Source organism: Scophthalmus maximus, chromosome 2 (assembly GCF_022379125.1).
Source record: "Scophthalmus maximus strain ysfricsl-2021 chromosome 2, ASM2237912v1, whole genome shotgun sequence".
Classification (NCBI taxonomy): domain Eukaryota; kingdom Metazoa; phylum Chordata; class Actinopteri; order Pleuronectiformes; family Scophthalmidae; genus Scophthalmus; species Scophthalmus maximus.
Window position 1 is genome coordinate 29,189,612 of NC_061516.1, and position 27,100 is coordinate 29,216,711.

Genomic DNA, 27,100 nt, shown 5'->3' on the forward strand with positions numbered 1-27,100 from the left:
TGTTGATTTCATGCCAATTAAAAGATGTTTTCTTTCCCCTTTAACTTGGTTGGTTGTTTTTTCCAAGTAGGAAATACAATATGCAACTGAAACTGATGCAGAAACACACACTTTAATAACTCAGGTAGTTAAACAATTTGACACATAAATATAGCTCTGGCATAATTTCAGTCAAGAAGACTACTCTCATGCAAGCTTCAGTCAAAGTTGAATTCTCATTCATCCTGCCTCCTCTCCTCTCACTTGTGCGCGCTCCAAGATTCATGTTGTCGTTGTAGCAATCAGCTGTTCATCAGCTGGTCTCATCTATCCAATTGCATTGCTACACACCTGCCTTGTTAGCCTATCACCATATCTTCTATGAATTCTCTCCCTGCCTTTGCTGTAACACGCGCACCGTCCACCTCCCCTTCACCACCCAGTCTTCGCAGACTCTTCAGATTCATCTCTTCCTCAGTCTCTGCAAGTCAATAGAACACCGTCACCACCAGTGTCTGGGTGTATTCTGCTGCTGCTCGAGACAGAAGTTTTGGAAAGTCATCCAGGAGCGGTCCAGCAGGGTAGTTCTCCCTCTGATGCAAACATGTTCATTACAAGCGGGGTGATTGCGCTTCGTGGGAGTGGGAGCGAGCTCGGCCTGCATCGTGTTTTTGATGCACCTTAGGATGCACAGGAGCCCCTTTCACAAAGACCCCAATCGTGTGGCTATTGCTTCTTGTAAATGTGTTGTGGAGCAAATTCTGTGAAACCAAATTAATTGTGATTTTAATGTTAGATTAAGGTTTGGCTGTATGTTACTTGTAGTTCTGGTTAAGGCTAGTCCGTGTAATCATGATCACATGGCTATGTGTGTGTGTGTGTGTGTGTGTGTGTGTGTGTGTGTGTCTGTCTCCTCACACTACACAACAGTTCGTTCTCTTTCCGTGGTGTTCCCAGCTGCCCGTTGGCTGCAGGCGTGCAGGTTGTGTTCAGGGGCCATAACTTGACCAGTGGGGATGCGGTATGCCGCTAAACTGCCGGTCAGCAGCAGCATCAGTGTGGCTGTAAGAGTAGCTGCCCAACTGCATGCTGGGAGACCCACCTAGGCAGGGAGAGAGTTTTTTTTTAATAGTGAATAAGAAGGAGTGAAAAGTGACACAAAGGGTTCAAGTACATCGTTTGTGTGTGTGTGTGTGTGTGTGTGTGTGTGTGGCAATACAGTATATACTGTATTTATCGACTGGACATCACGTTGTGTATGGTCACAAGTGCACAGTGTTTGTCAACTGTAAGCTTGACATTGCTCTGCAAACAATGCTATTCTAACAAGAGTCTACAAAATCAAATCAAAGCTCAAGCTAAAATGAAATCTAAAAGTGTGTACTCACAGTTCCAAGCAGGTTCCCCAGGGCGATGTCCGCATATGCAGAGAGAAAGGCTGCAGGCAGAGGAGAAGCCATTTACACTCAATATATCTTGCAGTTAGTCCACATAATAGACACAATAAAAAGATCAAATTAAGACCAATTTACCTAATGTGAACAGATTAGCAGCCTGCCAAACATGTCAGCGCTAATGTCCATGGTGCTCCAACTGCAATTTCAACTGTGTGTGTGAGTGTGTGTGCATACACTTTAGTCAATTTGTCTGAAGTCAAGAGGGAAAGCAGAGGGGGAGAAGGAGACAGGAAAGAATTCGGGATGAATTGAAGCAAGCTTTGAAGATAAAGACCTGAAAATGATGATCAAATCATCAGTATGATGAAGTATACTACGAAGAAAACTACACAGTTGAATCACTAAAATTGCCGTTGCGCACTTGGAACAACAGATAGCATGTGCGTCTGGTTATGTTTGTGCTGTTGTTGTTGTTGTTGTTGTTGTTGTTTTTTGTTACCACTGGTAATGGCCAAGAGGTGGGTCCTCCAGTTGAAGGTGAAGAAGAGTCCTCCAACAGACATGCAGCCCAGAGCTCCATTAAACCCAGACAGACCCGAGTACAGAGAATGATGATGCACCGCCATGGATAAGCCTGTCACGCACACACACACACACACACACACACACACACACACACACACACACACACACACACACACACACACATGCATTACTAGAATCATCCATACGGTGGTGGTAGACACATACAGTTGTATAGTTGCCTTCAGTGCTGTATTTCATTTCTGTGCAACCTAATGAGGACATTTCTTGAATGTTCCTTTCCAATTCCCCCAATCTTACGCAGAAGGGATATGAATACCTGCTCCAACATGGAGGATATTGGCAATACTTGCTCCAGACGTCTGTCTGTTATTTCCAGGTCTTGTTGAGTCCTGTGTAACAGTGTTTACAGAATACTGTGTACCAGGGAAACCGTTGCTAAGTTGTCTACTTTGAGTGTTATATTTCTGGGATAGGGTTTGTCCAGTTTGAGATCAACCGTCAAACCAGTAGTCACGCCATGATGGTAAGAAGGGCTGGACCAAAGGGGAAAGGGATTACAAAGACCCAGCTAGATCCCAGTTTGCTTGAGTTACACGACATTGTACATTCTTAATAGCAAGAGATCAATGACAAACGTTCTAATCCTGCTATCCCTTCCCTCTGTTGGTGGATGACCACTGGGTCAATGCCACAGCAAACCACCACCAAAACACCACACTGCGATGCTGACGACTGCAGAGGAAGCTTTTAATGACCAAGATAAATCTCAGAAGGGTCAGAGGCATTGACCTTTCCTCTGCTGGCCTTCAGACCACAACTATAAGGTCTCACTTACATCAGGAAGACAAAGGCTACCGAGTTCAGCTGCAAATGCCAACAAGCTTCAAATCATTTGGCTGCATCCATATTACTACGTTTTAGTTTTTAAAACGCATCACAGCTGCTACGTTTACACCTACCGTCCACACACAGAGGTTTGAGACAACGCACAGTAACCTGCATTCACTTCTTGACTGGTTCTTTCGACTTTGCAACCAGCGGAGAAGCACCTCGTCATCTGTCCAAGAAAAGAAATCCCTGCTCTTATTTTTCACCGCTGCTGTTTCTCGTTGTGAGTTTTTTTCTGTTTCTGAGCAACCAACTGCAGAGTAGACAATCCGCTTCCTGATAACATCAGCATGCATATGCCCAGTGTATGCAAATGGTTACGATATAGTGTGGATGGAGATTACTTCTGATACAGAGAAAAAAAACTCTCGTCCGGACAAACTCCATCAAAATTGTTGCTGAGGTATTTCAGTGTGAACCACCCAATGTTGTCATCCCTCGGGCTGCTGCTGCTGCTCCTGCTGTGGCTCGACAGTGTAAATGCAGCCACCTCCCTCGCACAGCAACCGCATCAACAACACCCGCTGCACACTTCACAAAGATGGGGTGCATTGCAGAGTTGAATTGCATTCAGCTGGACACTGGTGACTTCAGGTACGGCTTCAGTCCGCAATGTCACTCTGTGACAATTTTTTTGCATTTACTGCACACTAAGTCGCAAGGGAAAAACCTGCATCGGTGTGTGTGTGTCTGCATCAGTCCTTTTGCCCCACTTGGGTTAATAATATATTGCCACTTTAGCTGTGGAGGGGAACAGGCTTCAAACCTGCTTACTGGCCGTTTCGCTGATCATACTTTTGTTTGTGGAGCATGAAACTTGTAACAGAAATTGGGTATTTTTATCTTCTTGACTAAGAGTAATATCATAAAAAATTACTGAACGGTGCCTGACTGCAGTGCAGAGTGACCCTCTATCTCCCCATCTGCTCTCCCTATATACTGTAATATTTACACACACACACACACACACACACACACACACACACACACACATGCAGACAGCTAAATGTGGAAATGGGTGTATTGGAAGGAATTGTCCTTTCTCCCTAACCTGTGTGCATTGTCACCTCCACTTTGCTGACTGTCTTATATCATAATTTTGAGATTATTTTACAGAAGAACTCCCTTCACACTGCCCCCCCCCCCCCCCCGCATCATCCATTGTGTTAACACCGCAGGATTTACATCTGCATTAGCTGTAAATTCCAGAAGCTCTCCTGTAAGTTACCTTATCCTCAGGCTGTGCTGTGATTGATTTCCTCATTACCAGGCAATGTGGGCTGCAGATAAGAAGTCTGGTCCTGAGGCAGACTGACCACACCCCAGTGCTGCTGCCGCCTCCTCCTCCTCCTCCCTCTGTGTGGGCAACTCTGCCATCCAGTCGCTTTTTATTTGTCCTCTCTCACAGCCACCCCCTCTGGCTCCCTCTGCACTCGTCTCTTCCTCCTTCCACACTTCATTATCTTCCACCTTTGTTTCAACCGCACAGTACTTCCCTTGTTCCATTATTTGCATCCTCTCTTCTTCAACGCACCCCTCTGGTCTCCTTGACACCTCTTCACATAAAGGTGTCATTGAAGACAAAAGGCAATATGGGAGGGAGGCCCCAAAACACACACAACTGTTGTTGTTGTTTTTAACCATTTTCTGTACAGGTGTATGTGTGTGTGTGTGTGTGTGTGTGTGTGAGTGTGTGTGTGTGTCACTACCAGTAGGGTGTAGTTTATGCTGATAGAATGAGTCAGAGAGCTCATGTCAACTCAATAGCTCCTCTCCCACAACAATGACTGGCCGCAGACTAAACAGAGGACAGTGTCACAGGTTGGAATGAACAACTGAAATGAGCCAAACGTTATATCTTTTCCAGTGTTATTAGTTGGTAATTAAAGTCCTGTTTTGTGTGTGTATTAACGCCAACATTTCTATAGCTATTTATTTGTGAATGCTTCTAATGGTTTTAATCAAGTGTGCAAAACAGTTATCCTACTAATGTTAGGTTCATTTAGTTCTTAAGGAACTCTCATATTTCCAAAATAATTGTTCTGAGGTTCTGAACTTTAGTTCAACTTAATTTACCCAATAGTTAGAGACATTTCACAGAGGACAACGTCGCGGTGGCGCTAGAGGAAATGTACGCGGATCACTAAGGCCAGTAAGATCCATCCTTTATGGACCATGAATAACTAAAACAACAAAAATGTATAAAAAATCAAGTCGATAGATATTTCAGTTTGGGCCAAAGTCATGGACAGATTGACCAAATATTTTGAACGGCATCCCGACAGCCACACGTAGGTCACTGGTCCAAGATCTGTTCCCGAGGTCATTGTGGTGCCACAAAACATACGGGATAAAAACATTTCTCCCTTACTCAGAGGCAGGGACACCACTGCATAAACATTTCATACCCACAATAGACATAAGCTCTTCTTGAAGTCTCATATGTAACACCCACAGGTCGAACTAAAGACTTTTAGTGTACATTTTTGAAAATAACTGTCCTAACAAAACCTTGAGTTGTACATTGAAACCCAGTTGACTTGACAAACTGGGGGTAAAACTGTGGCTCACCCCCAGGTTTTTCATCCCACATTGAACAGTTTCTACGATTATTCTCCTGCAACCTGAACGCAGCAGAAGGCAGAGGCTCTGGCCTACATGCAGCCCATGGGAACAGTTTTCACCACAAAGGTTTGAGTGACAGCTCTAAATCTGATTCGTGCTGCTGCGCTCTATCTCCCCTTCATTCTTGTTCCTTCTCAGAGACAAACTATAGGCGTTCAGGTGATGGAGCTGATTATTCAAAGACAGCTACAGTGGTTTCCCCTGCCTTCTGTCAGGGACCCACGCGTCTCTAAACCCATCTGGCACCTCGGGGAGGAATGAGACGGCGAGGACAATAATGACACGGGAGACTAATGCTCATGGTGAAGAAAAACAATGATGGCAACAGCGGCCTAGTGGTTGGAAATTGATGGTGACGATTATCACATTAAATTTGCTGATGATATGATGAAAATGACGTGTCAGTTAATGCTCACGCTAATGAATAAATGTATGAATGTTCTCATTCATACTTTTCATATTCAGCATTTCAGCGGCACTGACGGAGAAGCACCGGGGAGACTGATGAAAGTGAAAAGAATGATGATGAGTTTTTGAAGGATGATAAAATGAAAGGATTAAAGGCGAGAGAACAAGAAAGAAAATACAAAGGGCTTTTCATGGGGGGGGGGGGGGGGGGGGGAGAGGAGATGAAAGACAGAGCCGGGGGCAGGACTTCTTGTCGGAAGTTTTTAAGAACATGGTGTCGTCTCAATACACAGACACCCACACATTTTAAGATCTCCTGACTATTTTGCGACTCCTCTTTTCATCTGTGTAGCATTCACTAGCTTCTTTCTCTTTGTTACTTTTCTCTCAGGTGCTACTTTCGTTCAGTTAACGTCGCCCTCTATATTTCCTCCTCAGCTCTTTATACTTCTTCTCTCCATCTGAAACTTTTCTTCTTTGTCTCATGACACTGATCCTTCTCCTCCCCTCTTGTTCTCTGTCAGACTATTAAGTTTTGAATATGACTTTGTAGCGTTATTTCACACTCGCTGTGCGTGGGTGTGTTAGTGCATTAACATTTATTCAGGGCAACCGGTTCACCAGAATACATGGCAAAGTCGTCTCTGTAACATGGGACTCATACACACAAACACACATTGGAGGTATGGGTATGAAATGTTGATGTAGTAATGTCCCTGTCTGTGAGTGAGGGACAAATGTTTATTCCATATGTGTTGTGGTATCACAGTGGCCTTAGGGAATGGACACATCTTGGACTCTGGGGGTCAATGCCTATGTAACAGATAAATCTTTGGAATGTGGAGTAATAACACTGACCACATCTTGGAAAGAAGTTGAGAAGACGCGGGACAGATAAGGCCCTTTTTTGACTGACCAGGAGCTCAGAGTTGCCGATTAGACAGGTGGGGGCAGGACAAGGCCCTTGGACGGCAAAACCCGCCCAAGGGCGTAGAATATATACCGCCCTTTATAATGGTGGGCTGAACGAAGGACGGACAGAGCACAGATCTCCTTCTGCATTGCTCGCTTTGCCTGTATTCTTGGGCTATTTGTCGCGGGATGAATAAATCCAGCCATTAACGAAGAGTCAAACTTGTTGTTCCTTTCTTGAGTCATCGGTCACAAAAGATTCTACAGGAGGCTTCAATGGAAACGCTGCTCATTCACTTTGAATGGGTTGACGTCGTGCGTTGCTAAACTGCATTGTGGTTCCGTTGCTTCGCTTTGCCTGCCCTCCGTGCGGTAAAACGTGAGCAGAACTCAACTTCTCAGGTCTGAGATCGATGTAAGTAGTGCAGCTGCTTTTATGGATAGCCAAGTGTGTAAGTCGTGTGCGTAGAGAGGGGTCGAGAGAGAGTGGGTCTGTGACGGGGATGCTGTGAATGAGCAGTGCAGAGCTCAGGCTCTTTGTCAGTCAATGAAGTTCACCTGTGTGTGGAAGTCAATGCACAACACCATTGGTTATACAGCGAGACAATTTACATGATTGTCAACAATAATTTGGTTGTCCATCATAGTGACTGACCATGTCAACAGTGGAAAAATGGGAATTTTTCATGTGATTTTAGTCATTTCTGGGCAACGTTTAATGCACAGAAGAATAAACTTCATCAGACATTGTATAGGTTCAATTCATCACGTGTTTTGATCTTTTTATCGAATCTGTTGACAGTATAAATAATAATTAAAAAAAATAATACAGAATATTGACATTATTCTTCAGAGATCTTATAATTTACACCTGAACTCTTAGTTTGATGCGCTGGCATCCGTACTTAAAATAAAAAAGGATAAAAGTTACATTTCAAGAGGATTGCTCTTGGTGGAACCCTGGTGTTGAAATAAAAATGGATGGCAGACCTTGTCAAGCTCAATGTAGGCTATTAATATCTCCTTACGTTCTTAATTGAACTGTGGGTAAGAAGATGGAAAAAACAGGATTGCACGAGGAAGGGGTGGAGGAGGGGGTGAAGGAGAGGAGAGAATGCACAAGTAGCAGCAATGGAAACCCTATTTGGTATCTTTCCTCTAATATATTTAGTTGCCATGCGACAGCAGGATGTTTCCTTTCGGCTCTGTTGCCTACACAAACTCATTAAAACCACATTTCTTTGATCATTTTGTCACTCATTTTTTTCATTATTGTAGCAGAAGTGTGTGTGTGTGTGTGTGTCTGCCTCTGTTAGCATTGGTCCAAGATTTTGTGCAAGTGTGTACATGTACAAGCTCACTCCCACCCCTCCATTTTTGTACGGTATGACTCAGCTATACACAGACACAAAACAATTTTTTGGGAGGCTGTATAGTACGTGTAGCAGCAGTCTCCCCCTCCCCCCTAATAGTCACACAGAGGCAGATGTAGTAGGTGTACATAGCCACAGGCCTGTGTTTCTATCTGCCAGTGGCTAGCAGCATCTTGGCCAATTGTTGTGTGTCTTTTGGAGCTGAGCAGCTGCCCACAGGATTTCATTTTCATAATTATATGCGATGCTGACATTTTTGTGTTATCGCCATTGGTATTCATAAACCCTTACCCCGGTTTTAACCTTGATAAAAAACACTGTAATTTGAATGTTGTTTACAAGAGTTTATGACACTGCATTATGCTACTGGCACATGTAAAATGACATGTGCAGCTATGAAAGCAAGCGCTAAAGATCCTGGATCGTTATGCAACCAAAACCATCTTTCTTTTCTGCATGGTGAAAGCAACGCCTTTCAACGTCTGTCACTTCACACTCACGCCCCTCCAGAGCCACACAAGATATTGTATACCAGTCACTGTTTTCATACACTTTCTCATTTAAGTAATGAGTGTTATACAGAGCAATTCTGGCAGTAAAAACGTGTGATATAATTAGACACTAGATAAAATCTCAGTGTGATAATACTCAAATGTACCCAGGTGTTGGCGTGTACTACATTACCATGTATGATCCAATAGCAAATCCAGTAACATTCCCCACTGCACTAACATACACTCCTCCCACACAGATGCACAAAGGCACAGAGAATGAGACTCACCAGCCAGCGAGCCAACTGCTGATCCCAGCAGAGCATGGGCAGCCAGCAGCGGGGAGTAGAGCGCAACAGCTCCCAGGATGAGGAGGGACGGCCCGAGCGCCGCACACGCAAAGATCTGACCCACACCAAGAGGGATGCCACGCATCACCTGCATTGTCAAAAAGCAGGAGTTGGAAGACGGCGGGGGAGTTGTTTACAATATGATGAGGCATATTGCATACGCGATACAAGAAAATATTCCCTTTGGGAAATTTTCCACAGCCTAGTGTGGCTGCATTTAACAAATGTCATCTTACATTTTACGTACAGTGTGAAGACATGTAACAACTCAACCACATACTAGTATTCATTTGTTAATAAACACTAAAATGAGGTGGTTAGCATCACATCTATGTTCTAAATTCTCTATCTCAGAGAAATAGGGTCCTGTATTGTTGTATTTCAAAATGACGCAATGACTATAACATATTTGTGTCATTGATGTTGTTCACGGATTTCGCTGCCACACTTTGTGCATGTGCATGTGACTCTGTTTCCGTGAAGGGAGTGATGTGGTAGTGCAGCCAGAGCACCATCCTCAGCAGAGGGAACACTGAAGACATTAAATATAAATAGGACTGACGTCATCCCCATCTCTAGAGAGAACCATAGAAAAGACGACAGGAGGAAAGGAGGAGGAAAATAAGATGGGTGGAGGAAGAGGAAGGAGGAGATAAAAAGAAGAACATGGGTTTAAAAGTGGAAAAAGAAAGACATTAAAAGAAAGAATAAGAGAAAGAGAAGAATGAGACGGTGAGATTGTTTCACAAGGACTAACTTAAATCTTTGATGATGCCTTTGAAAATGTGCTAATAAAATTGTTTACTATAAACTGAACTATGAGGAAGGAGAAGAAAGATGGACAAAAAGGCAGAGTAATGGAGGAAGATGGAGAAAGTGGGTGAAGGAGAAAGGAGATTTGCACAGAAGAGAGATGGATTGAGACTGGGGAGAGGGGAATCAGAGAGATGAAAAGAAGGATTTAGAGGTTTCAAATCTCGCAAATAACAAACCAAAGGAAAAATTTATAACGGGAGGCATTATTAAGAAGGCTAGAGACAGACAGATGGAGGGAAACGAGGGAGAGACTCAGAAATAGAGAAACAAATAGGACAGAGAATGAGATGAGGGAGCTGAAACTTGTGGAAAGCAATTATTTAGCATTACGGATATACTATGCCACAGGGCGTGATGCCAGAGAAGAGTGTAAATATTAGCTCTATATTCAGGACACCTAACTGCGCTGAGAGGGTTTAGGCAGCGTAGATAATCTAGTTTTAAAAAACTTCACAGCCGATCAGAAATATACGAATACGTTCAGCTTTGAAGCAGCACTGGTTCCTGGGTGGAACTAAACTAGGTGCATGGTGGTTAGGTGGAATGTATCAAACACCACTGGGACACCTCAGATGTGGTCGTGTAGCTCCCACCCACGTAGCTAGTAATTAGATACAGCCTGGACTACCAAATCCAAAAATAAACACATAGAAATGTAAATAGGGAATATGAAATAAACAGTGGATGCCTCCACTAAGCAGAATGTATGGCTCTAATGTTTTATTCATTTTGTTCCTTGAAAGGTCAACACCAAGGTCAAGGTCAAGACACAGTCTGATAGAAAATGGGAGTAAGTAGATAACCTAAACAGTTCCATGGAAAGGGTCATTTTAGGGGGAAGCTATGTAGCACAAGAAGGCAGTTTGTTTTCCTTATATGCATAAAGAATATGCTTGATTTGGTTGGTCACTTGGGAGCAGTGTGTTGAGGTGACAATGTTGACAAAATTATTTACATTTCCACATCCAGCTGACAGAGAAACATTAGCAAGTCCAACATCCACTTGCCTTTTAACTCTGTTGGCCTGAAGGGAATTACAGAGTTGGGGTAATATCTCTCTACTATGAATGAGCTCTTCCACAATACACATATTTATCTGAGCCATTCATTTGAAAATATTCATTGATGTAGCTTTAATTTGTGTCATGTAATGGAAATAATACAATGTTGTTGGTACAATTTGTCACGCTGATAGAAACTAAGTTGCCAATACATGAACACAAAAGCTAACAAGGAATTTTTCGGAACACTCGTCACATAGAGCTTTTCCATTTTTAAACAAAGGCATGAAGAATAAAATGAGCACTCAAATGCTAGCTGGCTCTCAGAGATCCTAGCCGAATGCAGCAGGTGGTGGGAGTCTGGATTCCTTTCTCAAAATCTCGTGAGAAGCAGTTCAAGGCAAGTGCATTTCACAGGTGAAGGAAAACTACTTTCTTAACAAAGTGCACTCTGCGACAGCTTGCGTTCCAATCATCTGCACAGGAAATTAGGCCCCAAGGTCGTATTGCTATTGTTTGCTGTTTTTTATTCCCTTGTTTTACAAAGGTTACAGCTGACTGCAAAAATACCGATTCAACTCATGCTTCCTGTAAAGCTGCCTGACACTGAACCTGAGCTACCGTGTCCATCACAAACAAAACATAATGAACACGGCATCTCGAAAGCAATAGATGCTCCTCCGCAATGAGTTTCAATCATCAGAATGATTGTTAATTAAAACAGTATGAGCTGATTATAATTTCATAACAGGAGCTCCAACAGAGACTGTTGCTTAGTTACTGGTGAGTCATAGCTGGCTGATCTTGTACATACTGTGCTCCTATCACTTGCTTCTTCACCCTGGAGACTGAGCTGCAAAATGGCAGCTGCACAGACGACAAGTCAGGCCTTGAGCCTGATTGGTTTTTGTCTGTTTGTATTCTTGCGTCATTATATACCCAGTACTTGAGTGCACTTGGCAAACTATCTATGATAAAAGAGACGCAGTGCAAACATCTTTCTGCAGAATCACCACAAAATAATTTACAGACATGATTTGAAAAAATGTTTTTTTTGCCGTTGAAGCCATCAGTTATCAAATTCCAAAACCCAAGATGCTGGTGAGATTTAAAGGTGTGGCATCCTGGTGAACAGGATGTAAAATGTTAGAATATAAAGTGTCGCGGTTGCCTAAGCAGTTTTTATAAACAGATCAATCCAATCACTTTATTATGTAGAATAAAATAAATAGAAAACTGTTAAACTCACAGAAGAAAATATTAAGACTCCCCCTTCCCCTCTGCTTTCTCCCCATCTTAAATATTTTGCTGCAGTGGGCAATCTGCAAAACAATAAGACAATTTCATAGATTATATTAAGTGCAAATTGGGTCGTACTGTGTACTGGGTTTTGGTGAAAATTCTGCACCATTGCACGCTGAAAATCTGACCAATGGACTAGCAAATCGTGAATTCATAAAAAATAGACATCATCTGCCCTTGGCAGCATATTTCAGCTTCTTAATATTGACACCAGACTCCTGGCACCATTAAACTGTCAGTACGTGTGGAAGGTATAAGGCATTTTAAGAAGCCATCCAATCTGGTTGGCCTCGAGCTGCACTGGACCCAACGGCCACAACTATTATTATGAAATTCTGGGCAAGGTTCAACACCCCAGGTTCACTTTGAATCAGGGAATTATTCATGTCTAAAAGTTTAATCTTTTAAATCTCTCTGTTTAACGCAGGAGTTCAACAGCACCACAAACTCCATCCTAAAGCAACTCCCAACAAAACAAAATGAGTATATTGATCTGATAAAACCCGTCTTTTTTCTTTGTTTGTCCCATTTCCACTTTTGTCTCTCAGGTTGGGAACATGACCACATTTATGAAGCGATCATATGATTTGACCACCACATACATCACATATATTGGATTGGAATATAGGTATAGTGAATTAAATGTATATACAATATCCGGATCCCTCCCAAAATATAGACACCCATCTTTGATAAAATGTTTATTCAAACACATCCTTTACTTTTTGAGTAATCCTGCTAACAAACAAACAGACAGACAGACAGACCGAAACATCACCAAACCTCCTTGGGGGAGGTAACTGACTGTTCAGAGGCTCTCTTACCTCTACTGCAACGACTTTGGTGCTATTAGGCGCCAGCGCCCCTGGTGGCAAAGCTGGCTGGTGCGGAAAGTCGAGATTGTCTGGGCCCACACAAAGGAGGTAGAGGATGATGATGATGTTGAAGGGAAACACAGAGACAGGCAAGTCCCAGCGGGCCAACACAGAGGAGAGACCACTGGACACAAAGACACTGACGAAAGGGGGAGAAAAGAATGGATGGACTGGTTATGGTCTTGAAATGTGTCTACGGGGTCCTAACATAAAATATTCTAACACAAAAGTGTTGCATGAGCAAAAGTGTCTTTTGGTTCATTCAGAGGAGAGAGGGATTCTTATTGTTTCTTGTTCAATTGTATTATTCATATCGTTCAGTGTTATTAGTGTGTTCATTTTTTTTTAATTTGAAGAGAAAAACTATACTATAAATAAATCACAGCGTTTAACCTCTGGAGATCCAAACTTGTTATTTGTCATAAAAATGCTTTACATGTATGATTTTCATCCCACTTCTGACCAACAGTTAATCTTGTTTTCAATCAAATCATTATGGCAATCATTCCCTCACCTACATCATGCAGTTTCTGTGGCTAAACCTAATAAAAGATTTACTCTAGTGGCAGAAATTCAGAAAAACAAATACATGAACCATCTTTGTCGTGTTGAAATGCCTTTTTGAAAGGGTAGGGCTCCAGACAAAGTCTAGGAGCCATTGGCTACAAAAGCCAAATGAAATTTTCAGGAGGCAAAATGTATCGATGTCAGAGTACAATGTCTCCCTTACCTTTTCTTTTCCCCTCTGTACTGCCTGCCTTCGTCTGCCCTGCATCCCATAGTGCGCACAATGTATTCTTTGCACAGTATGTGCCATGACAAATATGCTTCAATCATGTTATTATAAATACATAAATGAAAAAAAAAAAATCCAACCTCAAATTTGCACTTGAAGCTGTTTTTGCCCATTTGACAAATGTTTATGTACCTTATTGATTCTTGCACTTTTCGTTTACGCATTTCTTTTTATTGCCAACGTTATGTGGTAACTATGTGGTCAGCTACATTTAACTTGTAAATTAAAACTCCGTCGATCAAAATGACATCGAAATAACCTAAATAAAACACATATGATACAACTTCAAAGTTGTAAAATGAAATGTGATTTCAGTGGCGAAGCCAACATAAGAGCGGCTGCTGTTTGTGCTGCTGCATGATCAGGAGTTTTTATCGCGGTGCCTTATTTTTTCTATTTGCTGCAGTTTCCTAACCGCTTCCTTCGTTCTCCTCCTCTGTCTTCCTCTGAGTTCATGCTGGAAACGTTACAGATCGACCGTAATGTATGTGAAACCGGAAGCAAAGCCGTTCAGGCGGGACAGGTAGATGCAGGAGGAGACGGGAGTTTAACACAAACAAAACATATGGCAATTTCTATTTTAATCATTTATTTCTATGTACTGTATAATTGCGTCTGGATGGTCGCCATTGGCGACTGGCAGAAAAAAACAGGACGCAAAATCAAAAAGTGAGTCACGTTGGCGACTGTTTAAAACGCCATCTGGAGCCCTGAAGGGCCACAGCTCAAGTCATTTACTTAGTAAAATTGACTACTTGATCATTTAGTTTGATGAAGTTGTAGGACCTGCCATGACTGTTGTGCTACAGTATAAGTAAAAAAAAGGCAAACGGTAAAGACACGGCATTGAGTCACTGTATGTAAGCACGTGTGTGTTCCTTATTTGCTTCACACTTGCTCAATGGGATACTAGCTGTGCCATTGACCCTCACGTCTGACAAAAAGGAAGGTAATGATGCTTCAACCTGAAATGTTAAAAACGTCCACATGCCTTTGCAAAGTGTGTGACTACCCAGTCTGTAGGACTCTCAGGAGAACAGGCTAAACAGAAGAGCAGACAAATATGGAGGGGTGAAGCAGAGTCAGAAAAACACTTCATATCCTCCATTAATGCGAGCAGGAGTCACATGTCAAGCCGCCTCAAGATGTTTCTGCGCAACTAAACTCAGTAGCTGTAAAGTATCTATGACTCTTATTTGAATGTATGAACACAGGTATATGTTGAAATGTGTGAGTGTGTGTGTGTGTGTGTGTGTGTGTGTGTGTGTGTGTGTGTGTTTGTGTGTGTACCAGGTAGCCGATCCGAGGCAGACGGGAAGCAGCAGGCGCCAGTACCAGTCTCCAGCCGAGCTAAACACTCCCATCAGCAGAGACACCAACATGCCGTTACAACCATGGTGACCTCCTGACACCTCAGCACTACACACACACACACACACACACACACACACACACACACACACACACACACACACACACACACACACACAGATTTTTTTTATTTCCTTTCTGAAACTATCATAGCTTGTTATGGGCCCCTGTGAAAGCAACAGTTCAGTTTTAATGAGAAAAGGCCCCAGAGACACACTAAAGATATTCAACTTGTCAGGGAATAAGGAATAAGAAATTGCTTGTTGGTGAGAGCGGGTGCACACAGGGGTATGCGTCATGAAGCTTTAATTCTCATTCATCTAAAGTAGAGGCCACAATCAACTTTAGTTGTAACTAATAGACTTGTGTTGTAGGGTGTGCTTCTTAGCAACAGGCTATTAATGGTCATTAACTATGTGTAATTCTGAGCTTATGTTGTACAATCTTTATCTTTGGAGCACTTCAAAGTTAAGATTACAAAGTGCTTCAGAAAGGCACAGTCAAATCATTAGGTTTAAAAGAGAACATGTTAAAAACAAATGGAATATAGGAACCTTAAAAATACAGTTCAAAAGAAATCAAATAAAAGTATGTTTCGAGAAGAGATTTAATACTGACTCAGCAGACCGAATCTGCTTCAGTCAGGTATTATTTCTGTGTAGCTGTTCATGGGCCGCCACCTGTCTTGTCCCATGATAACAGCTGTTAGCGTTGAGGCCAAGGCGCCCAGAGTTCCCAGCAGGCCCTGCCAGGGGGAAGCCCAGTACAGTGCAGCCAGGATGAGAGCGCCAGTCAGCGGGTTGTTGGCTAGGGTCACCCGGGCCACCCCTCTCAGGCCCCACACCGCCAGCTGCAGCACAAATGACTTGTCTGAGGACAGGGAGAACACACAGTCTCTGACAACAACACTGAACGGCAATTTGTTCAAAACCTACTGAGACTATCAATATTTATTGGTTGTTTGGTTTTTTTTTCAAATAAAAGGTCAAAGTAAAAAGGTAAACTGCAGCACAAAACTTTCATTCAGGCAGATTTCTTAGTGCCAATTCAGGGCTTCTGTCAGAGAATCCCGAGGGGAGTTCAAGGATGTTTATATGTTACACCCAACAGCCTTCACTGCTGGGCTTACAGCAGATTGACCCACGTCCAGTGTTTGAGAACTTTCACAAATGTGTGTCATCAATCATATTATGGAAAGAAGGAAAAATTACCCATTTTCTATTTCAAGACTAGACACAAGAAAAGACTTTCAGGACGTGGCAGTGTGGAGTCTTCCTACCCTGCACGTAGTCATCCAAGTGCTCCATGTCCCCAGTGCACAACAGCAGAGCGTCCCACACAGCGCGGCTGAGGCTGGCACGACTCCTGCTGGCCTCCTCCACCTCTGGTTTGCTTTCCCTCAGCATCGCAGAGTCCGCCGCAACACGCCGCCGTCACATGAAGTATAATGATACTGGGACTTATTTTGTTGGTGCTTTTTCGTTCTTTTCACTCCCCCAGTACGTTCTGCTGTTCTGCCCCCCGCCCCCTCCCCTTCACCCGTTTCCTTCTCATTCGTCTCTGCTCCCCTTTCCCTCCCTCCCTCCCTCCCTCCCTCTCTGGTGAGGCTTAAGGCGGGTGACGTATTAACAGGGGGACCGGGTAACACATTGTTTGTCCATTCCAGCCTTTCAGCCACCTTTTATTGCTGCCAGAGCATGAATGTTTGCCTTTCCTTCACTTGTCAAGATTTTCGAAGATGTGTAATGTATAAACCAGCTATCTGTGCTGCTCTTCCTTCTTTGAGATGCAGAGGAGGATTACATTGTTGACGGCAGATTATACTATAACTTCTGAGATCCGCTTACTTTACTTTAGATTCTCTGTTGCCATCAGTTTTACTGCATCTGACTTATATATATATATATATAAATATATTCTTCCATTTTTGTTTTCATTTCAAGAACAGCTGAAAGAAAGTTCAGAAAAGGCCGTTTACGTGTTTGCATGGATACATAAGCCGGAACCATACCTTTTGCAGTCACCTTCTTCCAGTTTTGCAGCAACACCTAACCCACTGAATGATCCCTGTTGTTGAGGAAACGCTCTCATCTCTGTGAGACTGTGAAGATGAGTGTTTGGTTCGCTATGCAAGGTCATCTTATCTTTGGCAGGCCGGGACAGTCGATGGTTAGCCGAAGGCTGCCTCTGGGCGTCGTAGTCTTAGATTACAGTTGAAAGAAATCTTTTATCAGAGGAAATACTATGGAGCCATTCTGTCTGTTTGATGAGTTTCATACATCACTCTGACTGGGATAGGGAGGTTTTCTGGGACCCCAAGTGGATCACTTGTTGATCTGTGTAACAAACAGTCTCCTCAATATATTGGGCTCCTGTAGTAAGGACTTCTGCTTAAGACAATTTTTCCATTACACATAACATACAATATCATTTACACTGTAAAAGTTAAGCTTTTCTGTGCGCACACTTCCCCAAAGTCTATGTGCATGCATGTCTGTTGGTGCACATCCATTAGCAAATTGCAGCAAGTGAAGGCGATAACAGTGGGACACCATCACATGGAGAATACTTTTCACTCTGCCTGAGCAAATGCAGCAGGGGTTCAGAAGCCTTGTTTTTGCAGGTGGAACTCAGGACCTTGTCCATGCAAAGAACAAACCACAGGGGATGAAGCCTCACTCACATTTTAATTCTGAATGTCTGAGCTAAACCAGGACATTTATTTTGTGACACACTGGTTGAATTTAATGCATGTTACCAGATTTTAAATATTGCAATCTACCAATCTACTGTCACAAAAATGTCCACTGAGTAACATGAATAAGAGGATAGAAAAGAAGCAAAAGAACATCGGGGATCAATATTATTTGCAAGAATTATGCCATAAACCTTAGGCAGGCAAATAAAAAAACACAATAACAATAAAAACTTAAGTGAGCACTTAAGGCAGGTCACAGTAACACAGCAAAGCTACTAAAATATCTAATTACTCAAGTTGCTGAAGAAAAGAAATCCAATCTCCAAAGCAAATGAAGCGTGAGGCCCTGATCACGTCACAAATGAGTGGCAGAAATTACAGCCCATCTGGACTCTTCATCACGGTACTTAACTTCAGAGTTTTCCCAGAAGTCAATGCTAAAAGGCTGATGGTTTAAAATATTCTAATATTGACTAGCTGTGTAAACAGTGAATAACTAAAAGTGGAGGTGCAAGAGAGGAGCACCCATGAAACACAATGATAACAGAGATTACAGTGTTATCTAGGAGAGGAGAGGAGAGGAGAGAGGAAAATGGGCAATAATCTTCCCTTGTTACCATGGTGATAGACATTTCTGTCATTGCTCTTTTTCTACCTCTTTTTCAGTCACTCTCTCTCTTCCCCCCGCCTGTTGCGAAACACATCGCAACACTAAGCCGCTGTTAGTAGGAAAACTGTGACGTGCACACTCGTCTCACCAACATAGTACTTGATAATTAAACCAGTATCAAGGTGAGCTGCTGAAAAACATGTAGAATGTAAAATAGGCCGACTTAAATTGCAAAGATTGGACTCCACTTTAACGAACACAGATATACATGTGTATATATATATATATATATATATATATATATAAATACAAACATACAAGCATACATGAGCGTCACCTCATACTTTTAAAGGAGGATATCATTTGATTTTATGTATGTTTTTGTCTTGACCACAAAGACACAGTAGTTCATAAAAAAGTATATATATATATATATATATATTTTCAGGTTCATATTTTCAATTTCATATTTAAGGAAACAGGTTTGCAGCTCTAAAGCTTTATGTTTACCTCTACTCTACCAGCATCCTCATCCTGATCTTACAAACCATATTCTTGAATCTAAAACAAGGCAATGATCAACGATATAGATGTTTTTTCCTTTTGTGGTGCACACACACACACACACACGCACAAAGAGCAAGAACATCATCGTAAGGGGTCTTCACACTCTATTAGGAAAAGCATTGGAGAGTAGAAAAGGGGAGAGGGCGACTGATGGAAGGATCATTCCTGCTGCTGCCATGGAGAGTGATCCATCCTTGTGACCGTCTCACTATTCCTTTAAATCACTAGTTTCCTCCTTCATCTTCTCACATATCTTGTGCTGGCTGACCTCACCTAGTCAGACAGCGTGGGTTGATACGGATTCAGGTGTGGTGGTAGTGTCGTACTACCTTGAGATGCAGGCTTTAAATATTTCAAACATGAAACCTTGCACCTAACAGCACCCTTTTGGAATTGATTGCTTTTCTAATAACTATCAATAGCGAGATAATTCCTTGTCTGGTTTTAGTCTGAGTGCATCTTGCAGTGGGAGCCCAGAACAGTCAACAGCCACAGTAAATGTATTCTGGTTTGGAAACTATGGGGAGGCTTTTAAATATAGCCCTCCCTCGCTCTGTACTTCTCCATCCACCATTGTTTCCTTGTTTGGACCGTGCAGAATTGAGGACAACCAAACCTAATCCAATCAAAACGATACACGGCATGAGAGGAAAAAGAGAACAGACAGCATGGAGGTGGTGAGTGACTGATGTGTGTTCATCATGACTCACCACCTGAGACGACTGAGCTCCTCAGCGGGATGCGATGCTCCAGCTGTGTGTGGTGCGCATAGCTGCATGGATTAGCTGGCCCTTTTATATTGGCACGAACCTGTTGAACCATACAGTAATAATAATTCAGTTTCTAACGATGCCTCAAAAAGAACTGACATTAATGTAGTTTTCAAAAGAAAAAAGAAAACAACTATTCCATTTTGTGTTTCCACCAACTTGTAGATTTACGGGAGGAATGCGCTTTAAAGATTAGAAAGGAAATAATTACAAATGTGACAACAAAATTTGACCCTCAGAGAAATAATCTACTACTGTTTTTGACTTAAGTAGTGTTGAAATAGTTTCTGTCCCAAAATTCAAAGTTAACATTAATTCAAGGCTCCAATTCACTTCCCTAGATCAAAATCACAGCCGTCAAATTGAACCAGAAACTTTCTTCCCTGTTTCACAAACTAATCTTCACCAACTTAACCCCAGCTGCAGAGGGCAGCTTGATCTTCGCATCTTTGTTTTCAGGCAAGGCAGCGATAAAGCCTTAATGTGAATAAAAGTAGGATGAATATAAACTATGCTGTTCTGGTCCAGACAAGGGGATCTACCATCTTTGACATTTTAAAAAGAGCCAGAGAGATATTCAGGTTGATCTCTCTGCATTCCCTCACAAGGGGTGGCCAGAGTGGATTCAGTTTCCATCTCTTTTAACGTGTCCTTGAAAATCAGAGGTACTCTGACCTCCCCAGTGACAGACATTAATGTTGGACGCTCTGTACAAAACGGCCAATATGGCGTACCAGCAGCAGTTGTCATGAGGATAATGTGGCGTGTAGGAGCGTGCAAGTGGCAGGTGTACACGTTACTATCCCTGCCCTGGTCCTGTTAACGTTGCCCTGTCTGCCCCTTTGTCCCTGTCAGTCTCACTCCTACAGCATTTGCTTTAATATTTAACTATTCTTTTCCCGCCTGATCCCAGGCACCTTTTGTGTTAAGCTTTCCTTTATTAAAACCTCTCCAACGCAGTGGCCTGCCTGTGTTACGCACACCAACTTTAACAGTTGCAGACCTGTGTTGTCACGGTAACAATAACACGACCTCTAGGAGCCTACCTGCTGCAGGTGTACTTGGCGTACTTTCAGTGGTAACAATTATAAACACAAGGTCAAGGTGGTACACCTACTCAAGGTTTATGAAAAGGTTTGTGGTTCAGTTTAAAATAAGTACTTTACTAAGCTTAGCGAACCTTTGTCGTCATGGTTACAAGGATTAACTATAAATCAGATAATGGTTATGGAGCACGCACACATACGCGTTGGGGGCTTCAACGTAAACGCCGCTCATTCAAATCATTCACGTCAGGCGTTGCTGAACCGCCAATCAATTCACATTCAAGCAAATATACAAGTGCAGTTGCTAGCCGATCAAATCATGAATCCAAATACAGGTCCTACCTTACATCACACTTCAGGATTAGCCTGGAGAGAGCAGGCAGAGTTCATTTCCTGTGTACTTCCCTTTAGCATTGCATGGACAGCTAGAACATTAGCAAGAAGGTGGCTATGCTGTGTGGCCCGAGTTGGAAGCTGTGATTGGATGTTGTCGCTATGACGATCGCACCAGCACCGAGCGTCAGGCAGACCCGTTGTCAAGCATTGAAGCAACACGCACACGCGAGTGCTCAGATGCGGATGTGGAATGCTCTTGGATAAAAGAATCAGTGTTTCGACAATCGGCTTAACACAAGAAACGTACAATGTTCCCAAATGTGAAAGTCCTGTCATAATCACTACGGCCACTACTGGTATCATAACAATACAATACTTTTGCAGATTTGCAATCTGAGCTCTTAGGAATTTAGACTTTGCTCAGTCTAAACTGTTTATGCTGTGTTAAAAATAACCAGCCATTTTTATAAGTCCCATCAAAGCTCAGCACCACGATATGAAGTCCTTGATCTTACAATAGTTTTTTCTTTTTGAGTTGATGTCAGCGGTTTGATCTCAGCCTGAGAAAACAGCAGTTTTCAGTGAGAGCTTGACAGGGAGTTTGGGATGCTTTCCCCCAAAAGGCCCTGTGCAAGATCAGCCTTTTATCGCCTTTCCTCAGAGCTGCTTCGGAAAAAATGAAGCTGAATGGAAACAATTTAATATTGTGGAGTCTGGCTAGAGAGACTACGTTCTTGACTCAGAAAACTATTTCTTTCATTTAAGTTTCCTGCCAGAGAAAGAAAGACGCTCTTATACAATACACACTGTATGATCTAACTATTGGACTGCCAATACAATTAAACTGTAGCCACAGCTCCTACAACCAAACCCCACAACAAATATCCTGATAGTCTTCACGATTAGGATATGTCACATTCTGGTTACTTCTTCGTAAACTCAAGCCTTCGAATTAATATCATAATAAAATGAAAACCCTTTTCCGATACTTTTGGTCCATATACTTTCAGCATCCACATATATTTTGTACTCCCTTGAAGATAAGACCTCATTGAAGTCAAACTGATCTCTGTTACATGTTTGATCAACGTCAGCTTGTGTTAAGACACACCTTTATTCGTCCCACAATGGGAAAATTTGGGATTTGGGAATTTATCTACCCACGTATCCTCATTCCGCTGCAAATCTCAAATTTCAAAAGCAACATGCTCTCCAGATGCATGTAACTCTGCTGTTCATGCTGATCTAAAGATCATGATTTGGTTTATAAAAGCATGATCACATCATAACCTTGCTTTATTATAGATGACCATGTCAGTTCCTTGAGAACACAATGAGGAGACGTTTTAATCTTGCAGTGACCTTTTGCTCCCTCAGGGAGATGTGGGGTTGGGATGAGTGACACTGTTGTGTCAGGCCGGTCGATAAGCTCCCATCTTCCCTCCAGCGGCTGAGCAAATTAACCAGCAGCAGCAGCAGCAGCAGATGAAGACAAGTGATCATTACGGAAGGCTAAGCTCTAACGATCAAATCTGCGTGCGTGTGTGATAGTGAGAGTCTGTCAGCTTGCTGTCTGTGTTCGTGAATCTCTTCCTGTGCCAGGAAACATGTAGGTTGTGCTGCAGTGGACACAGAAAATCATTAGACCCGCCTCTGCCTTTCTGACTCTACACCTCGGCCCTTAAACTCACCATCCCTCCTCCACCTCTTGTTAGATGCAAGGCTGGATCCTATGCAAATTCATGAGGGAAACTCATTCATTACGCTGAATTCAAAGTTCAATACTGTGTACACGGCTGCATCAGGAAAGCGAGGTTGAGAAATGCTGCTCGGCATCCTCAGGGTTCAGTCTGCGGCATGTTAATGTAGTAGGGAAATGCAGATTTCTGTCATTTCAACACCTCTGGGATGCAGCATCAGCACATTCACACTAGGACATTGTGTCAGCCGCTCCGTCTGTCTCTGTCTCTGCTATGCCAGTCGGCACATGCCTGCACTCTCAATCATGCGCACCCCAGACGAACCAGCACTGACCCCCCACTAAACCCCACAGCAGATTCCTGTCTCTGAGGTTTCGGACAAGACTAACCCCTTCAAATCCAGGTTTCCTCTGCTGACGTAAACTGGCTTTAATTTGTAGCCTCAATTTACACACATGCAGATTGAGCTTTTGGGGGGGGGGGGGGGGGGGGGGGGTCTCAGTAAAACACAAGTAAGAGCTGTCTAACTTCACAGATAATTTTTAGTGAGGGTGTTATGTGCCTCTTTGTGCCTCAGTTTGGTCTTGTTGACTTTGAATGTTACGCTAATTGAGTTGCAGCACACACAGCACTGTGCATGCAAACTGCCTCTTTAACGTCAACTGGTAATCCAGTGGGCCTGGCAGCAAGTGAACCCCGAAGAGTCTTTCGAGAACTGAAGTGTTCCCCGATCTGATCTGACCTGCAAAAATGTTCAAACCCCCCTAATCACTTTGAAGAGCACAATAATACCAGGAGCAGTTGCCCTGCTACATACAGCAAAAAGGTTAAGCATGTGATTATACCGAGCTTAGCCTGAAACATGGACAGAATATATTTGTGTGTGTGTGTGTGTGCGTGTGTGTGTGTGTGTGTGTGTGTGTGTGTGTGCTCGTGCATCTGCATGATTGCAATAATTGGTATCGTACTCTGTTACGTTTTTAAGGTCATTGTGGACAATCGCGATTATACGTGTGCGTCCATGTGCGTCCATGTTGTCACTTGGCATGCTATGCAGTGCCTTGGCAAGTGAGTCATGTTATAGAAGCTAACGTCAGTGATGTCAGTGTTTCCCCCATCTAAGTCGAGCAGAGATTCAGGAGGAAACAACAGGGAAACACTTAGGAGGGACAGAAGAAAGAGAGTTGAGTGGCGATTGATGGAGGATATATGATTTCTGTGTGTGTGTGTGTGTGTGTGTGTGTGTGTGTGTGTGTGTGTGTGTGTGTGTGTGTGTGTGTGTGTGTTTGTGAGTGACTGACGGCTCTCCATGGCAGGCCACTACCGACCACAAAGACTGCGGTGAGAAGGGCAGAGAGAGCAGGGAGCAAAGGGCGGTAACAAGAGCTGCATCTGAAAGATGATGCGGTGAGGCAGAGGAGAGGATGTGTTCTGAGAACTGCACCGAGAGGGGCTGAATGAGAGTGATAAATTAAAATCGAAGAAACGTGGAGGAGGAGGAGGAGGAGAGAGATGAGGATGGAGGGAGAGCAGGAAGTGAGGGTAGAGGCGGTGGTATGGGGGAGATCAAAAGGAAGTTGCTCTCTGCCTTCATCGGCAGCTTTAAAACCAATCACACCAAATCACAGCAGTCCCACACGCTCACAGAGAACCTACATGTTCAGATTCGGTCACCGTTTTGGTCCTCCTGTTCCTCTCCGCAGACCATTAGCCATAGCATCCCTCTGTCTTCGCAAGCAGCTGAGGAGATACAAGACGATAAAGACGATGACAGTCTGTCAAACTGGAGATTCAATCTGAGGAACAAATGTAGCATTAGATCCGTGATCATGCTGTGGATGTTTTACAGTCATCCATTCTAACTGAGGACCAGAGCCAAATGTTGCACGATTTCTCATCTGGACATATCATTGGATCATTCTAATTGGAAAGCTGCGTATAAAATTGTGAGGAAGCCCTTGTTTGACAAATTGAAAGAATGTAAAGACTATATGTAAGCATGATCACATCATAACTTGCAGGTATTAAAGTAATCATCTGCAGATCAGAAGCCTAAACTGAGACTGTGTTGATTGGATAGTTGACGTATGTGAATATTAGATAAAGAGAGGTAAACCAGTGGGTCAGGTCAGGGTTTTTGATCATCAGCACCTGTACGGTCTAATATAAATTATGTGACTTTGACCATTATTTCTACAAGAAGAGATTCTCTACCGTTTTGCCTGTTTCATGAAACTTTCTCTCCCCACCACTCCCACAAATGAAGTCCAGACTTCACCAAGTCTGGTAAAATATTTGGACTGCAATGAAGATGCCAGGTGAATGCATCTGCTGCAAGCAATCCTACAAACTAGGGTTAGGGTTACTTTAAAGCCTTAATGAAACACTATTCATTTAAAAGGCCATTACACTGAGGTCACGAATGTGACTCACTTAGACAATTCAGTCTCACACAAAATACTGATATTTGCCAAGAGGATTTAGGTATTATTATAACCCCCTGAAGGTTTGCTGCTTATGCTCTTTATTTATTGTTTTTTGTGATAAGATGGCTAATCACAGAAAAGATGTCTGTGCTTTGGATTAGATATGGAGAAACATTTTGGCTCAGATAAAGTTGTCAGTGACTGCAGGGAACAACTCACAGATGGGAAATTTGTCCGGTTTCTAACTTGGGTTTGATAAAAATGCTTTTAAACAGCAAATACTGATATATTTGCCATCATTTATTCTCTGGAAATCTGATTACTTTCATGCTAAACAATCCTCAGGAGTGCTGTCGCAGCATTTAAAACAGCTCATAGAACTGCCTTTAATGGTCAATCCATCAAATCTGTTTACATCCTTAAGGCTATTTTGCCATCTGAGCTTTTGCTTTGTGATGGTGACTTTACACCTCCTTTTGAGTCCCATGAGCTCTGGTCCCTGAAGAGAGACACAGACAGAAACGAGGTGAACCCAAGACATTTTTATTTTTTAAATTTACCTCTCACCTTTCCCGTCTGTTTTTCGATTAGTTTTAGATCTCAGCACAAATACGATATAAGGAATTTATCAGTGCACTCATTCCAACCTTTTCCTTTCATGCCCATCATCTCAGGCAGCCTTCTCGCCAGGCCGGCAGAGCAAGACCGCTCAGGCTGGGCGAGCTTTCCACCCCCACAGTCTCTCGCACCCCACCTCTGTTTCCCTGCTCCATCAATCTTCTGCCTCGTGCCTGAGGTTCATCCTGCTTCTCCTTCAATTCTCTTTCTCCCTTTCTTATCCTCTCCCTTGGTAGCTCATGCTCTCCACCGACCTCCCACCTTGGAACCACTACAGCTCTCTGTTGCCATGACAGCAAAGGTGATGTCGGAGCAAGAGATCAGCGAGCCTGCTTTTAACCTTTTGTTTGTGTGCGTAAGCTGAAATCACACACACACACACACACACACACACACACACACACACACACACACACACACACACACACACACACACACACACACACACACTCACTCCAGTCCTCAGGTGGCTGAAGCTTTACAGGCTCTGTCTCATAAACCCAACAGTATCTTGTTGTCTGACTCCTTTGCCGCCTCTCGCAAGGATAGACACCTCTTGTCTTCATGTTGTTGCTATGGCAACTCAGATGGGTCATTTACTCGATCTGTCATTGGTTGCAATGCTTCATATTGTGTCTCCAACGAGTGCAGTATACAATTTATTAACATAAAAATTTGTCTGGATATGACCGTACAGGCATAAGAGGTATTGGATAGATTTGTTAACAGTGCTGCACATCACACCTGGTTAAAATTACGATAATAATACCAATATCTAAAAATCCCACCTTTGAACAGAGACTTACAGAATGTTTTGTATGAGTCCAGTGGCTGGTCCAGACATGTCTGTAAGGTCAAATGGTAGAAACATTATAGACAGCAGACACCAGTGTAATATTGTTATTATTATATATGAATATTAATGTAAAAAACACTTGTTTTTCAAATAGCGTCCATGTTATGCCACCTACTGACTCACTCATAACTAAGGCCGACCTTGAAAGATGTGGACAAATGGACGATGTTTGTAAACCAAAGAAAATGTATGCTTGATATGAATTTTAGATATTGACTTTGGCTTTTGGTTTAAGGTTTTAAGTATTACTTTTAACAGCTATACAGCTGCACATACTTTATGTATTTTGCATATAAATGGCAGATTGATAGAAGAATATTCTATGTTGAATAGATTGTGTTGC

At 42.7% G+C, this 27,100-nt stretch overlaps 1 protein-coding gene across 5 annotated transcripts in view; it reads right to left on the reverse strand.

Moving 5' to 3' along the window:
* si:dkey-183c6.7 (urea transporter 2) overlaps window positions 1-16,621 on the reverse strand; it is a 19,015-nt gene extending 2,394 nt beyond the window's left edge. Inside the window, exons 1-9 of one of the 5 annotated variants that reach the window (XM_035625753.2) lie at window positions 16,410-16,621; window positions 15,811-16,000; window positions 15,050-15,178; window positions 12,913-13,102; window positions 8,910-9,057; window positions 1,876-2,010; window positions 1,368-1,417; window positions 898-1,081; window positions 94-740 (exon numbers count right to left, since the gene is read on the reverse strand). In XM_035625753.2, coding sequence (XP_035481646.1) covers window positions 899-1,081; window positions 1,368-1,417; window positions 1,876-2,010; window positions 8,910-9,057; window positions 12,913-13,102; window positions 15,050-15,178; window positions 15,811-16,000; window positions 16,410-16,536 — 1,152 coding nt within the window. In that variant the 5' untranslated portion in view covers window positions 16,537-16,621 and the 3' untranslated portion in view covers window positions 94-740; window position 898. Of the gene's footprint in view, window positions 1-93; window positions 1,082-1,367; window positions 1,418-1,511; window positions 1,627-1,875; window positions 2,011-8,909; window positions 9,058-12,912; window positions 13,103-15,049; window positions 15,179-15,810; window positions 16,001-16,409 lie in introns of those variants that run through there. The other 4 variants (XR_004790176.2, XM_035625754.2, XM_035625752.2 and 1 more) reach the window with 4 other exon arrangements.
* Between the last annotated feature and the right edge of the window lie 10,479 nt (window positions 16,622-27,100).